Source organism: Oncorhynchus gorbuscha, unplaced genomic scaffold, assembly GCF_021184085.1.
Source record: "Oncorhynchus gorbuscha isolate QuinsamMale2020 ecotype Even-year unplaced genomic scaffold, OgorEven_v1.0 Un_scaffold_2510, whole genome shotgun sequence".
Taxonomy (NCBI): domain Eukaryota; kingdom Metazoa; phylum Chordata; class Actinopteri; order Salmoniformes; family Salmonidae; genus Oncorhynchus; species Oncorhynchus gorbuscha.
Window position 1 is genome coordinate 62,592 of NW_025747002.1, and position 12,612 is coordinate 75,203.

Genomic DNA, 12,612 nt, shown 5'->3' on the forward strand with positions numbered 1-12,612 from the left:
AGCTCGCTCATTGTCTTAATCAAAATTACAGATGACCTCTTATCCGCTTGTCGTCACCTTATGCCATAGTTTGTACATCTCAGTTGTCAGTAGAAACCACATTTGTTTAAACAAGTCAGCCATATCAGCTATGTTTTTTTAAAGGGCAGTAAAATTAGGCTGAATTAACTGTTTCGCTGCCAGACAAGGCTCTGCTGATAACCAGGTGTAGCAGTGGTAAGGGTCCTTCTGTAGCACAGTTGGTAGAGCATGGTGCTTGTAACGCCAGGATAGTGGGTTCGATTCCCGGGACCACCCATACGTAGAATGTATGCACACATGACTGTAAGTCGCTTTGGATAAAAGCGTCTGCTAAATGGCATATATTATTATTATATTACTCCATGGTGTTGAAAAGAAAGCTCTGCTGTTGGGACAGCTTTATGGAGGCCCTAACAGTTTGTGGGCACCGTTTGTCACCGTTATAGTGCAATTCATGTGTTGTTGTGTGTTGTGTACTGGCTTTGCTGGCATGCATTTCCCCCACCAAGATGTACATGCTGAAATCATCACTGCTGCTTTGTATGAGTTAGCCTAAGCCTATCTATTGTATTAAAATGAACATTTTCACATTATTCAAACACTCAGAATTCGGAGCTTCACCTTAAGTAGCCTACCTCTCCTGTCGTAGTCGGGCGTGGGAGTTCAAGTGGGCCTAGTATGTGTGGTGTCATTGAAATAGAGTAGGCTGGCTATATGGGCGGAAGAATCACGTGCCAATTAACTTAACAAAATATATATAATAATATAATATAAGCGGTGGGTGGGTAAAATGACCTGGGAAGCCAAGGGAAGCCATATTACAACCTACACTGTATGTGTTGTGATAATTGCGTTGTTTGCTGTTCATTTATATGCCTTGTGACTGTGATATATAGGCCGATATAAGACAGTGGCAGAATAAATTCAACCACACCTTTGTTTTCATCACAAAACCGGATAGCAACCTCTGTCCAGTGAAGTCCACGACGCATGTTTATTTTATTTATTTAACCTTTTAGTAAGACAGTTACATGACCTACAGCTTGCTTAAGCAAGTTAATGTTTCTGACATTTCCGGACCACTAAATAACTATTGATTTAGAACCACAGACAGTTACCGCAATTCACAAAGAATACAGGAGCTTCCTCTATTTCTGCAATAGTAAACTTCAACATTTCAACATCATCAAATCACCTCTGCTTAGTCTAAAACAGTGACAACTAAAAGATAACAAAAACAATTTAGTCCAATCAACATCACCTAAATATGATGCGTCTGTCCATACTTCTGATTTATGTTTGTGCGTTCGTGCAAGTAGAAAACCCTGTTTACTCACCCAACATGTAGAGAAAGGCCAATGCCATCCTCCTCTCTCATGTTGACGAAACGGTCTCCCACTCTGTCATACAGTACACGCTTGTATTTGGTTGTTGTTCTAGGCTACCTAAATAAAATGCTTGCTCGCTAGCCTAACTTCCATTCATGGGTAACGTTAATTAGTTAACATTAGCCTTCTACATCTAGCTACATATTGAACTTCCGTCCTCTCAGGCCAGGGGCACAACAATGTATGAATTAATGGTTGGATCAGAATCACCGCTACAATCATTTGCCAGTACGGAGAATTAAGTCCAAATCCCTATCTCCATCCATGGCTAATTTAGGAAAGAGACGATTGTATCTATCGAGCTTAGCCACCAGAGAACAACAACAACGAGATGCAACAATTCAAGTCGTTTATGTGTAAGACTTATGCTCTCAAAGCCATTTGATAGGACCAATTAAATCTGATCTCCCTCGGTTTAGCTCAACACTGATTGGCTAATTTGTATACTTGTTTTGTCAAGGATGGCCAAATGCTCGCTGGCTTCCCTTTCATTCAATGCTACTGGCGGCAAGAATATCCCACTCGTTTGGACTAGACATAGAGAGACAGAGGGTTGCTGTTTTCTCGCTGCTTTTCCTGTGAGATACATTCATTCAGCCTCTTGCGAATTGAAGGAAAATTATGAAACACAAAGAGACGAGAAAAATTAAATGTTTATATTTTTGGGGGGAGCCTGGTTTCCCTTGTCGTTCGTGAATAGACTTCACTCTAACTTAAATATGAAATTAACTTTAAATATTGTAATGAAACACCAGGGAGCAGGGCAGGACTCGAACCCTCGACCTTCGAGCCCGAGGTCCAGCGCGCTATCGACTGCAGCAAAAGCATATTCGTGCGGCAGAGCCGATTTCCGCGCTTATAAAGCCACGGTCGTTACACTACTCCCTCCTTTCAAAGAATGCGACCTCGCGCTGGCTTGTGACTCTACGTCTTACAGGAACGCGCTCACCAGCCAAGCACACGCACTGTCGTGGGTACAAGGTCCGATCACTTTTGACACCAGTGTAATGAAACTCTCGACCTCTCGACCTTCGAGCCCCGGCGCGCTATCGACTGTGCTGCAAAGGTATGCTCGTGGGGCAGTGTCGATTTCCGCGCTTATAAACCCAGGGTCGTTACAATATGATTAGACTAGTTTACTGCAGTGTCTGTAAATAAATATTTGTAATGAAAAGAAATGAAGGGCGCTCAACCAACGTGAGTCGAGCTGCAATCAAAAAATTAATCATCATGAAAAGGTCAATCACACCGACAGCGTCATCGTGCAAAATGTTACGCAGCATCATCTGGATATGTGTGCAACTACAATTCAACATTCACCTTTCTGCTACCGTTTCTGTCAAGCCGTCTACGCATACAGTTTGACTCATAAGTTTGATTAGGCTATTGCCTAGAAATACATATTGGTCACCCATAGTCTATTTCTCAGTTTGAAACTCCCAAAGGGTAGGCTATAACAAATAACTCAAGAGAAAGGGTAAGTCTCTCCAACTCTGCTGACTTCAAACTACATCTACCATATTGGCTGATGTAGCCCAGTATTAAATATATATAATATAATGGACCACGTGAGAATCTCTGGTAATTATACATATTTCTTAAGTTATTTGCGCATTTGATATCGTCTATAGGGCGCAAAATTGCTGGGACCATGGCTGGCAAGAGAGCTATGTCATATAACTAACGGGACTGCGGTTGGGTTTGGGACCAGCTCTTGCGGTAACGAGTGGGAGTCGCACAGAACACCTGCGGGCGTAGTGCAGTATGAAAATCTGCGCGTGGGAGTCGCACAGAACACCTGCGGGCGTGGTGCAGTATGAAAATCTGCGCGTGGGAGTCGCACAGAACACCTGCGGGCGTGGTGCAGTATGAAAATCTGCGCGTGGGAGTCGCACAGAACACCTGCGGGCGTGGTGCAGTATGAAAATCTGCGCGTGGGAGTCGCACAGAACACCTGCGGGCGTGGTGGAGTATGAAAATCTGCGCGTGGGAGCAGGATGAAGAAATCAGTCCAGTGCAGACCTCTACTGTGGATAACTGACAATGATGGGATTATTTCAAGGTAATTCTATTTTCATGTCACTGAGACAGACAGATGGTCAGGCTATCAGGTGGCTTTTGAAATGAATAAAGGACTCGTGTTTATGGAAAGCCATTATGGCTAAACTTGGATCACAGATGAAGACTTGAGGGCATTTTATATTTGTACTGAGACTTTTACTTGTGCCTTACTGTGCAGAGCAGGTACACATCGGTCAAGTACTGAAGCTATAGTCAGCTTTCCATCGGTCAAGTACCTTGTAATGACTGTCACCTTGTAATGGTCATACTGAAGCTATAGTCAGCTTTCCATCGGTCAAGTACCTTGTAATGACTGTCATACTGAAGCTATAGTCAGCTTTCCATCGGTCAAGCACCTTGTAATGACTGTCATACTGAAGCTATAGTCAGCTTTCCAGTGAACAGAACTAACATTTCCCAATACAAAAGTCATTCAGAAACACTGTCCTTCTTCAGAAAAATAAACCTATTATCACCTAGTCAGATATTTTGGGTTCCACAACAACTCATCGAACTGTACAAACATTTTGTACACCAACTGGGTTCCCACACACGTCAGTCATTCTGAGAAGTAGAAGGCTGAGTACATGCAGTGCTAGATAGTTGGAGGATGCTGTTGGGTCGAGCCCTTACCGACATCCCCATCTGCTTCACAAATAGCTCCAGTAACTAAAGCGGAAGAGGCCTACTATGAGGAGGCTGAGTTTGAGCGTCGTGTGGAGGAAATGTGTTTCGGTTATAGTGACTTGACATTTCCTGGTTGCTTGACAGAAGGAGAGAGAGACGGAGCGAGTAAGCGACAGACGGACAGACAGACACTAGTGCTGATTAGGAGAGCGGGCTGGAGACAGACAGACACTGGTGCTGATTAGGAGCGATGTGCTACTTACTACTCTGAAGAGCTGAAGCACCCTGTGGGCCTGGTCTGGACCTACTGTTCTGACTCTGGACTCCCTGATAACCTAGGACCCAGGAGGGCTCACTGAGACTGGGTTCCTCTGAACCCCTTCTCCCTGCCCTCCCAGACACATGCAATGAGACATGGACTGGCCCACAAATGACAGTCAACTGGTAGGCTAATATTATAATTTAATTCTAGATTGATTACAGAAAATGTGAAGATATAAGATGTTCATCCACTCACATTGATGCGCTGCATCTTACTGTATGTTGGATTTCACATCTGTTGCGTTGCCTCTGCTGATTTCAAAAGACGTTTGCTGAAGTTCCACATTTGCCAGTAGTAGTGATCTTTAAACAGAGGGTTTCTCTGAAGTATGTTTTGGATTGTGCCTTGCAGCCATATTGGTGCTGCTGCCAGCAGTTGACAATGTAACTAACTTCCTCTATAGGGGCCTGTGGGCGTCTGTCAGGCTGCAAGCATCAACGAGGCATGGTTCATTACTAAACTAGCAGCAGTAGAAGTAGGCGTCTCATAGGGAAGTGCCTGACTAATTGTCAGGTCATGTGGTGTCACCTGATGTTGTTTGGGTGTAATGAGTCAGGTTGGGCCTTGTGGGAACTGTAGTCCCTCACTCCACACACCTCCTGATGTTGTTTAGGTGTAATGAGTCAGGTTGGGCCTTGTGGGAACTGTAGTCCCTCACTCCACACACCGCCTGATGTTGTTTGGGTGTAATGAGTCAGGTTGGGCCTTGTGGGAACTGTAGTCCCTCACTCCACACACCGCCTGATGTTGTTTGGGTGTAATGAGTCAGGTTGGGCCTTGTGGGAACTGTAGTTCATCACTCCACACACCGCCTGATGTTGTTTGGGTGAAATGAGTCAGGTTGGGCCTTGTGGGAACTGTAGTCCCTCACTCCACACACCGCCTGATGTTGTTTGGGTGTAATGAGTCAGGTTGGGCCTTGTGGGAACTGTAGTCCCTCACTCCACACACCGCCTGATGTTGTTCGGGTGTAATGAGTCAAGTTGGGCCTTGTGGGAACTGTAGTTCCTCACTCCACACACCGCCTGATGTTGTTAGGGTGTAATGAGTCAGGTTGGGCCTTGTGGGAACTGTAGTTCCTCACTCCACACACCGCCTGATGTTGTTAGGGTGTAATGAGTCAGGTTGGGCCTTGTGGGAACTGTAGTCCCTCACTCCACACACCGCCTGATGTTGTTTGGGTGTAATGAGTCAGGTTGGGCCTTGTGGGAACTGTAGTTCCTCACTCCACACACCGCCTGATGTGTGGAAGAAAATAACACTCCTCGTTCTCACGTGAAGAAGGCTTTGCGTCTCTCTAACGTCGGGCTCTGAGTGAAGAAGGCTTTAGTGACATCAATAGTAGATAGTACTCAGTCTCTCTGTGGTGCTCTAGTTGTTTAGTGACATCAATAGTAGATAGTACTCAGTCTCTCTGTGATGCTCTAGTTGTTTAGTGACATCAATAGTAGATAGTACTCAGTCTCTGTGATGCTCTAGTTGTTTAGTGACATCAATAGTAGATAGTACTCAGTCTCTCTGTGATGCTCTAGTTGTTTAGTGACATCAATAGTAGATAGTACTCAGTCTCTCTGTGATGCTCTAGTTGTTTAGTGACATCAATAGTAGATAGTACTCAGTCTCTCTGTGGTGCTCTAGTTGTTTAGTGACATCAATAGTAGATAGTACTCAGTCTCTCTGTTGTGCTCTAGTTGTTTAGTGACATCAATAGTAGATAGTACTCAGTCTCTCTGTGATGCTCTAGTTGTTTAGTGACATCAATAGTAGATAGTACTCAGTCTCTCTGTGATGCTCTAGTTGTTTAGTGACATCAATAGTAGATAGTACTCAGTCTCTCTGTGGTGCTCTAGTTGTTTAGTGACATCAATAGTAGATAGTACTCAGTCTCTCTGTGATGCTCTAGTTGTTTAGTGACATCAATAGTAGATAGTACTCAGTCTCTCTGTGATGCTCTAGTTGTTTAGTGACATCAATAGTAGCCTGGGTTCCAGTCTGTTTCTGCTCGCTTGCCAACTCCTTGGCTTGACAATGACAGCAATGGAGTAGGAAAGAGCACAAACAGATCTGGGACCAGGCTAGATGAGGCTATGTGAGAGATGAGAAACAGATCTGGGACCAGGCTAGATGAGGCTATGTGAGAGATGAGAAACAGATCTGGGACCAGGCTAGATGAGGCTATGTGAGAGATGGGGAAACAGATCTGGGACCAGGCTAGATGAGGCTATGTGAGAGATGGGGAAACCGATCTGGGACCAGGCTAGATGAGGCTATGTGAGAGATGGGGAACAGATCTGGGACCAGGCTAGATGAGGCTATGTGAGAGATGGGAAACAGATCTGGGACCAGGCTAGATGAGGCTATGTGAGAGATGGGAAACGTAGTGTGACTTGATAGGAGAGTAGCAGGATATGATGAGGCAGATAAGAGCTGCGATATTGACAGAACCTACAGAAGAACTCTGTATACATGTCCCTGTGTTATAGAACCTACAGTAGAACTCTGTATACATGTCCCTGTGTTATAGAACCTACAGTAGAACTCTGTGTACATGTCCCTGTGTTATAGAACCTACAGTAGAACTCTGTATAAATGTCCCTGTGTTATAGAACCTACAGTAGAACTCTGTATACATGTCCCTGTGTTATAGAACCTACAGTAGAACTCTGTGTACATGTCCCTGTGTTATAGAACCTACAGTAGAACTCTGTATAAATGTCCCTGTGTTATAGAACCTACAGTAGAACTCTGTATAAATGTCCCTGTGTTATAGAACCTACAGTAGAACTCTGTATAAATGTCCCTGTGTTATAGAACCTACAGTAGAACTCTGTATAAATGTCCCTGTGTTATAGAACCTACAGTAGAACCTGTATACATGTCCCTGTGTTATAGAAACTAGAACTCTGTATAAATGTCCCTGTGTTATAGAACCTACAGTAGAACTCTGTATACATGTCCCTGTGTTATTATAGAACTCTGTATACATGTCCCTGTGTTATAGAACCTACAGTAGAACTCTGTATACATGTCCCTGTGTTATAGAACCTACAGTAGAACTCTGTATACATGTCCCTGTGTTATAGAACCTACAGTAGAACTCTGTATACATGTCCCTGTGTTATAGAACCTACAGTAGAACTCTGTATACATGTCCCTCTGTTATAGAACCTACATAGTCTGTATACATGTCCCTGTGTTATAGAACCTACAGTAGAACTCTGTATACATGTCCCTGTGTTATAGAACCTACAGTAGAACTCTGTATACATGTCCCTGTGTTATAGAACCTACAGTAGAACTCTGTATACATGTCCCTGTGTTATAGAACCTACAGAAGAACTCTGTATACATGTCCCTGTGTTATAGAACCTACAGTAGAACTCTGTATACATGTCCCTGTGTTATAGAACCTACAGTAGAACTCTGTATACATGTCCCTGTGTTATAGAACCTACAGTAGAACTCTGTATACATGTCCCTGTGTTATAGAACCTACAGTAGAACTCTGTATACATGTCCCTGTGTTATAGAACCTACAGAAGAACTCTGTATACATGTCCCTGTGTTATAGAACCTACAGAAGAACTCTGTATACATGTCCCTGTGTTATAGAACCTACAGTAGAACTCTGTATACATGTCCCTGTGTTATAGAACCTACAGTAGAACTCTGTATACATGTCCCTGTGTTATAGAACCTACAGAAGAACTCTGTATACATGTCCCTGTGTTATAGAACCTACAGTAGAACTCTGTATACATGTCCCTGTGTTATAGAACCTACAGTAGAACTCTGTATACATGTCCCTGTGTTATAGAACCTACAGTAGAACTCTGTATACATGTCCCTGTGTTATAGAACCTACAGTAGAACTCTGTATAAATGTCCCTGTGTTATAGAACCTACAGTAGAACTCTGTATACATGTCCCTGTGTTATAGAACCTACAGTAGAACTCTGTATACATGTCCCTGTGTTATAGAACCTACAGTAGAACTCTGTATACATGTCCCTGTGTTATAGAACCTACAGAAGAACTCTGTATACATGTCCCTGTGTTATAGAACCTACAGTAGAACTCTGTATACATGTCCCTGTGTTATAGAACCTACAGTAGAACTCTGTATACATGTCCCTGTGTTATAGAACCTACAGTAGAACTCTGTATACATGTCCCTGTGTTATAGAACCTACAGTAGAACTCTGTATACATGTCCATGTGTTATAGAACCTACAGAAGAACTCTGTATACATGTCCCTGTGTTATAGAACCTACAGTAGAACTCTGTGTACATGTCCCTGTGTTATAGAACCTACAGTAGAACTCTGTATAAATGTCCCTGTGTTATAGAACTCTGTATAAATGTCCCTGTGTTATAGAACCTACAGTAGAACTCTGTATAAATGTCCCTGTGTTATAGAACCTACAGTAGAACTCTGTATACATGATGTCCCTGTGTTATAGAACCTACAGTAGAACTCTGTGTACATGTCCCTGTGTTATAGAACCTACAGTAGAACTCTGTATAAATGTCCCTGTGTTATAGAACCTACAGTAGAACTCTGTATACATGTCCCTGTGTTATAGAACCTACAGTAGAACTCTGTATACATGTCCCTGTGTTATAGAACCTACAGTAGAACTCTGTATACATGTCCCTCTGTTATAGAACCTACAGTAGAACTCTGTATACATGTCCCTGTGTTATAGAACCTACAGTAGAACTCTGTATACATGTCCCTGTGTTATAGAACCTACAGTAGAACTCTGTGTACATGTCCCTGTGTTATAGAACCTACAGTAGAACTCTGTATACATGTCCCTGTGTTATAGAACCTACAGTAGAACTCTGTATACATGTCCCTGTGTTATAGAACCTACAGTAGAACTCTGTATACATGTCCCTGTGTTATAGAACCTACAGTAGAACTCTGTATACATGTCCCTGTGTTATAGAACCTACAGTAGAACTCTGTATACATGTCCCTGTGTTATAGAACCTACAGTAGAACTCTGTATACATGTCCCTGTGTTATAGAACCTACAGTAGAACTCTGTATACATGTCCCTGTGTTATAGAACCTACAGTAGAACTCTGTATACATGTCCCTGTGTTATAGAACCTACAGTAGAACTCTGTATAAATGTCCCTGTGTTATAGTTCAAGGCCGGTCACCCTTCCTTTCCATTTAAAGCACAGTATTTAATGGAGTTAAGGATGGATAAGTTGATTGATGATGAAAGGAAGTCACATTCTTCGTGCATAAATCATGTACATCACTTAACCAATGTTTTATTTATTTGGCCTCTAAAGAATTGCGTAGCTTGTTACTTTCGTGGTGGTGTTTTTCAGCCATAGGCCTCTACTATTTAGAAAAAGGCTTGCATACATTATCTCATATGCTCCTGAATGTGCCATCACTTTCGTAAGGTTGCTGTAACTTCCTGTTGCAAACACAAGAGACGTCAGCCCCCGCTGGTTGTTGTTTAGAGTCTGAGTGTAACACACTGCATAAGGACAACCTGTTCGCACGGTGATCAGAAAACATCAACCACAGGGTACAGTCCTTTAAACGGAATGTTAACGTGTACTGGTCCACGTGCACTGTGCCGTGTACTGGTCCGTGCACTGTGCCGTGTACTGGTCCACGTGCACTGTGCTTTTCCCATGTTGTGTTTACTAGTTCTGCACGTGTGACTTCAGAATCAGAAAATGTTATTGCCATGCAACAAATGTTGCCAGGGATTTCCCTTGGTGTTGTACCGAGAAGCATCAATCACATCACCCAGATCAGACTTGTGCCAGTATGACTGGAGACTCATCCTCTGTCTCTCTTCCCCTCCTGCAGAAAGATGAGGGGCTGCCTGCAGCAGTGGCTGGAGAGGCTTTTGTGGCTTCCTTTGAGAAGCTTGTTGATGTGCAGTCACTGGAGCCTCGCAGGTGAGTTGACTGATTGGCTCAAATGTATTTCCTTCGTCCCAAATTGCAATCTATTCCCGGTACTTCGTTTGAGCAGATCCTAGATCTGTAACAAGGGGAAACCTCAGGGCGCTGGTCACAGGGTATGGTGGAAAATAAGATACTTATTTTATTTAAATAATTATTTTCCACCATAATTTGCAAATAAATTCATAAAAAATCCTATAATGTGATTTTTCTGGATTTATTTTCCTCATTTTGTCTCTCATAGTTGAAGTGTACCTATGATGAAATTACAGGCCTCTCACTCTTTTAAGTGGGAGAACTTGCACAATTGAGTGGCTGACTAAATACTTTTTGCCCTGTAAGTAGTAAAACAGCACCATCCCTTTCTCTCTCTCATCTCTTCTTCTTTTTCTCTCTCCTCTCTCTCCCTTTCCTCTTCCCCTCTCCGCCTCCCTCTCACCACCTATTCTCCTCTAACCACTCTCCTCTTCCTCTTCCCCTTCCTGCTCCCCTTCCTCTTCCCTCTTCCCGCTCCCCTTTCTCTTTCCTCTTCCCTCTCCGCTCCTCTCCACCACCTATTCTCCCCTAACCACTCTCCTCTACCTTCCCCTTCCTGCTCCCCTTCCTCTTCCCTCTTCCGCTCCCCTTTCTCTTTCTCTCCCCTCTCCTCCCTTTCTTCTCCCTCTTCCCTCTTCTCCCCTTCCTCTTCCCCTCCCTCTTTCCTACGTTCTCAGGCTGGAGAACTATATTGCGAGGAGGTTCCCCTTGTGCCAAGCATACTGGTGTTCCTCAGTGACCAGCTATCACACAGTACCATTCACCTCTCTGGGGGCGACAGTAACAACAGCACCCTGCTCCTCTCTGGGGGCGACAGTAACAACAGCACCCTGCTCCTCTCTGGGGGCGACAGTAACAACAGCACTCTGCACCCCTCTGGGGGCGACAGTAACAACAGCACCCTGCACCCCTCTGGGGGCGACAGTAACAACAGCACCCTGCACCTCTCTGGGGGCGACAGTAACAACAGCACCCTGCACCTCTCTGGGGGCGACAGTAACAACAGCACCCTGCACCTCTCTGGGGGCGACAGTAACAACAGCACCCTGCACCTCTCTGGGGGCGACAGTAACAACAGCACCCTGCACCTCTCTGGGGGCGACAGTAACAACAGCACCCTGCACCTCTCTGGGGGCGACAGTAACAACAGCACCCTGCACCTCTCTGGGGGCGACAGTAACAACAGCACCCTGCACCCCCTGCTGCTTATTAAGTTCTTCATTATCGTCTGCAGGTAGACCTTATATGTTCTATGACCCTCAGTTCACCCTTTGTTGAATGACTCTGCCCATCATTTCTACCCATGACTGATGCTAGATAACAAGAACAAATCTGCTAGAAGCTGATGCTAGAAAACATGAAAAGATCTGCTAAAAGCTCATGCCAGATAATGTGAAAAAAATATACTAGAAGCTGATGCTAGATAACAAGAAAAAATATGCTAGAAGCTGATGCTAGATAACAGTGAGATCAGAGAAAGATTGGTGACAATTTGATCTGAGTCTCTCTGTTCTTCAGGAATATGGAAAACATTGACCCAGAGAAGACCCCAGGCTTTGTCTTCGAGACCCTTAAACTGTTAAACTTCTGCTTGACTCAGGTAAGACACAACCCTAGATGAACCTTATACACACACACACACACACACACACACACACACACACACACACACACACACACACACACACACACACACACACACACACACACACACACACACACACACACACACACACACACACACACACACACACACAAGTTACACATTAGTAATTTTCAACAATGGAGGATCTGCAAACTATACTATATCACTCATTCATACTCTAGATTAATATACTTTTACTTTTGAGCCAGAATGATAATATACTGTCTATTGAGCCAGAATGATAATATACTGTCTATTGAGCCAGAATGATAATATACTGTCTATTGAGCCAGAATGATAATATACTGTCTATTGAGCCAGAATGATAATATACTGTCTATTGAGCCAGAATGATAATATACTGTCTATTGAGCCAGAATGATAATATACTGTCTATTGAGCCAGAATGATAATATACTGTCTATTGAGCCAGAATTATAATATACTGTCTATTGAGCCAGAATGATAATATACTGTCTATTGAGCCAGAATGATAATATACTGTCTATTGAGCCAGAATGATAATATACTGTCTATTGAGCCAGAGAATGCAGTGGAGATGAGA

At 43.6% G+C, this 12,612-nt stretch overlaps 1 protein-coding gene across 1 annotated transcript; it reads left to right on the top strand.

Annotated features, from left to right (window-relative positions):
* The first annotated feature begins 10,226 nt into the window (after positions 1-10,226).
* On the top strand, positions 10,227-12,023 carry LOC124025886 (type I inositol polyphosphate 5-phosphatase 12-like). Its single transcript, XM_046339199.1, has 3 exons — positions 10,227-10,360; positions 11,121-11,636; positions 11,921-12,023. The coding sequence occupies exons 1-3, from the start codon at positions 10,227-10,229 to the stop codon at positions 12,021-12,023; spliced, it is 753 nt and encodes a 250-aa protein (XP_046195155.1).
* Positions 12,024-12,612: the final 589 nt, after the last annotated feature.